General features: G+C 41.5%; 2 protein-coding genes across 2 annotated transcripts in view; both read right to left on the reverse strand.

The window, feature by feature from the left end:
- Window positions 1-340: 340 nt before the first annotated feature.
- LOC106812291 (glucose dehydrogenase [FAD, quinone]-like) lies at window positions 341-2164 on the reverse strand. Its single transcript, XM_014816129.1, has 5 exons — window positions 2029-2164; window positions 1561-1741; window positions 1319-1426; window positions 644-761; window positions 341-426 (listed from the first exon to the last, which is right to left on the reverse strand). The coding sequence occupies exons 1-4, from the start codon at window positions 2107-2109 to the stop codon at window positions 745-747; spliced, it is 387 nt and encodes a 128-aa protein (XP_014671615.1). The 5' UTR covers window positions 2110-2164; the 3' UTR covers window positions 341-426; window positions 644-744.
- A 1149-nt stretch (window positions 2165-3313) lies between these two features.
- The window catches only part of LOC106812287 (oxygen-dependent choline dehydrogenase-like), a 6918-nt gene continuing 6627 nt past the window's right edge, over window positions 3314-3604 (reverse strand). The window contains exon 5 of the mRNA XM_014816121.1: window positions 3314-3377. Coding sequence (XP_014671607.1) covers window positions 3314-3377 — 64 coding nt within the window. The remainder of the gene's footprint in view (window positions 3378-3604) is intronic.

The raw sequence follows: 3604 nt of genomic DNA on the forward strand, positions 1-3604 counted from the left end.
CTCTCTCGCTCTCTCTAAAGGCCTATTTACACGATGCGTCCTAGACGTACGTCCTAGACGTACGTCTAGGACGTATGTCCAAAACGCACCGTCTATGACAATGCAAATGTATGACCCTTGCGATATCGGATGCACAGGACGGATGTTCTTTTTTTTCCGACATTGCATTTGCATTGTCATACACGGTGTACGTCCTAGGACGTACGTCTAGGACGCATCGTGTAAATAGGCCTTAACACAAAACACAATCATGTCGACAATGCACATGCGTGGTAATACTATCGATGAAATGGCTAACTAGTTCTTCACAGCAGCGCGTATCATGTCGGCAGCCTTCTCAGCGATCATGATGACATCGTGTTTCCAGCCACGATTTCCGGCATGATAGAGGCATCCACGACCCTCAGTCCTTCTACTCCACGCACCCTGAAACACGCGGGGGTGGCACGCGTTAGCACTGCACAGGTAACTTTGTTGCTACGCCGCGACCAGCGTTGGAATTAATATTGTAACACATACTGAAAATGTTTAATCATAAACAGTATTTGATCCGTTATAATGTTACGTGGTCCTGACAGCATGCCTCGTGAAGAAGTGAAACCAACTGCTCGGAGTGACTGTCCGTAAATGTTTCCCCACTAACCTCAGCTGCGGATCAACGACGGCAGACGGATCGGTACTGGCGCCCATCTTACAGGTTCCCGTCTGATGGCGAGTTGTCGAGGATAGGGTGCGCGCAACGCACTACAGATATTCGTCACCTGTGTAAAATATGCATGAAATATATGAAATATGCATGCCATGCGACACTTGCGGACATGCATTAAAAATGTTTAACGTAATTCTTACTAAAATCATCAAAATTGAACGACAAATTCGGGCTGATACGCCGTTTGTCAGCACGTGATCAGCGTATGTTCTTATGGGTGATTAACCTCACGCGTATATCCGATGCCATTATATAATATAGCTAATTTGGCGATATTAACATGTCCCGTTACGAGAAGAAATTCGGAAGAGAAGATTGGCATCTATGTACGGAATCAGCGACTCCTGTACGTATATACAGAAACACACAAACGCACGCACGCACACTCACGTACATACGCACGCACGCGTGCGCACAAGCACATACACACATACACACACACGCACGCACGCACGCACGCACGCACGCACGCACACACACAAACACACACGCACACACACACACACACACACACACACACACACACACACACACACACACACACACACACACACACACACACGTATACAGATATTATATATATATCGCATTATTATATGGTACTGTTACCTTTGCCGTATTGCGTGCATCCTGGCAGGTTCAAATTGTGTGGATTTATTTCTGCCCCGATAGCCTTGAATGCAGCGGTCTCTGATATTTTCATCGCTATCTTGATCCCTGGTCAACAAATATATTTACCGATAAATGTATTCGGGAAGCACGTGCGAACGCGAGCGTGTTTTTCGCAAACAAGCACTTAATCAGATATCTACATAAATATTACAAAGCAAACTATTTTATCTTCTACACACCTGCCACCATCGTTTTAACGTCTTCTTCGTTCTCGTAGTAGCGTGGATCTATGAGCGGATAATCTAGCGGGTCGCTGGTTCTCAGGCGAATATCACCGACACTTTTAGGTTGCAACAAAGATGGTATCCACGAGAAAAGAGGACGATTCTCTTGGGCGGCATAGTTGGCGTCCTTGATAAACTAAGGTGCAGGAAAGGCTACACTTGACTTGCGCACCGCAGTGTGACAATTTAATAAACTGATAACATCTTACGTTATAGTTTTTTGCAAGGTTAAGGATTACTAAGACGCATATACAAAAAAATATAAACATACTTGAGGGAAATCGATCTTAGCATGCTAAAGTTTAGAATAACTTATTTATATATTTATATTATTATACCTGCATTATAATTGTCTTATAGAGATTGTAGACAATGATGGAAATTGCATTATTTGTGAAAGATATTTATTGTACAAATAATTACCTTTCTATCGAGTCCCAGCCAATTATATGTAAAATCTTCATCTATGGATCCCATTCCGAAGCTGACCATGTGTAGCTCCATATCTGGTGGCACGCCTTTCTTTTCCAACCCGGCTGTATTAAAGAAGCCAACAGCGTCCAGGCCGCTAGCCGAAAGAGCGCCTGCAACAAAGACTGACGTCATGATATTGTACTAGTAGTCGAGGATCGAAGCAGTAAGTCTAGATCGCAGTGGTCGCGGTGTGTTGTGTTAGAATATCTATATGATAATATTGCGAATGATCTGAATGATATAAAATTGCGCATCAAACACTATTGTCGTTCTCCTTCTAAGATTACGATTTTGTTATAGACATTTGCCGTTAGAAACAGTATATACGGCTTTTCATTGTCTAGTATAGCCACGTGTTTGTCTATGAGAGATCATAACGAATATACGGAATGTATTTTTTACCTATACCATAGCCCTAACAAATCCCACTTAGCGTTGGTCTCAAAGCTGAGTAGTTCTTTCTTTCATCGCTGATTAATTTTGCTGATTAAAATCTCTGGTAGAATATGCCGGCATGGTCTGATGCTTTCCAACCGGTAAATCAGCAACCAGTGGTATCTGTCAACAGCAATATTCTCCTCTAATCATCACGTCTTACCTTCTCTACCACACTTGTATTTTCCTTGCCTGCTGATGAAACGTGTTCTAACCGCATTCACTTTTATATGAAGTGACTGCTAATTCCACGCGAGAAGTACATAGTAATGTATCGTTATTCAGCATTAATGCGTCATTACAATGCACTAATGAATTGTAGCGGCGCGCAAGTTTCTACGCATTAGATTATATTTATTATATTATACTTACATTGAAATGCGTCGAGTTGCTCTTTGAGTCCAACGCCAACACAGAGAGGATGTGAGAGAGCCGATAGTTCAGCAAGATGATCACTCCCGAGACGCTCTCGCTGTTTTCTTCTCGGCAGCATGTATAAACTGCAAGCTACGCCCGCTTGCCCTCGAACATCACCTGAGTGATTATTAAAATAGCCAAGTATCTCATACAAATTTTATAAATAACTAAAGGAACTAATATGTAGGTTGACCCCGTCTTCAATAATATATCTCAGATGTTTAATTAATAACATTATAAGTAAAAATATGCAAGCCGCAGTTTGAAATCAACAAGTTATTGAAAGAAAACACATCGCAATTGTTTCGTTTAATGTCGAAACAGTTACTTTGTCACGTGAGCATTTGTTAATATGTGAAGATTCGGTCTGTTCACCGCGGTTTTAGAAAACCTTGGCAGTGTCTGCGCGCGTGCCACCTCTGATGTTTGCTATGAATTCATAACCCCTATAAAATAACAAAAACACGAACGTAAAGATAAATATTAAAATATTAACTTCTTATAACCACGATTTAATGCATAAAATTCGTATAAACAAAAAACAAAATCCCCTCAAAATGAAAATACAATAAATATAATGTGGTTTACGACGGGCTTCTCCATTCACATTCACCAACTCTATATCCGAATTCCGCGCGGCATCTAGACCAGTCTCCAGTTTCGTGTAGGTGAT

The sequence above is a fragment of the Priapulus caudatus genome, unplaced genomic scaffold (assembly GCF_000485595.1).
Source record: "Priapulus caudatus unplaced genomic scaffold, Priapulus_caudatus-5.0.1 Scaffold630, whole genome shotgun sequence".
NCBI classification, from domain to species: Eukaryota; Metazoa; Priapulida; class Priapulimorpha; order Priapulimorphida; family Priapulidae; genus Priapulus; species Priapulus caudatus.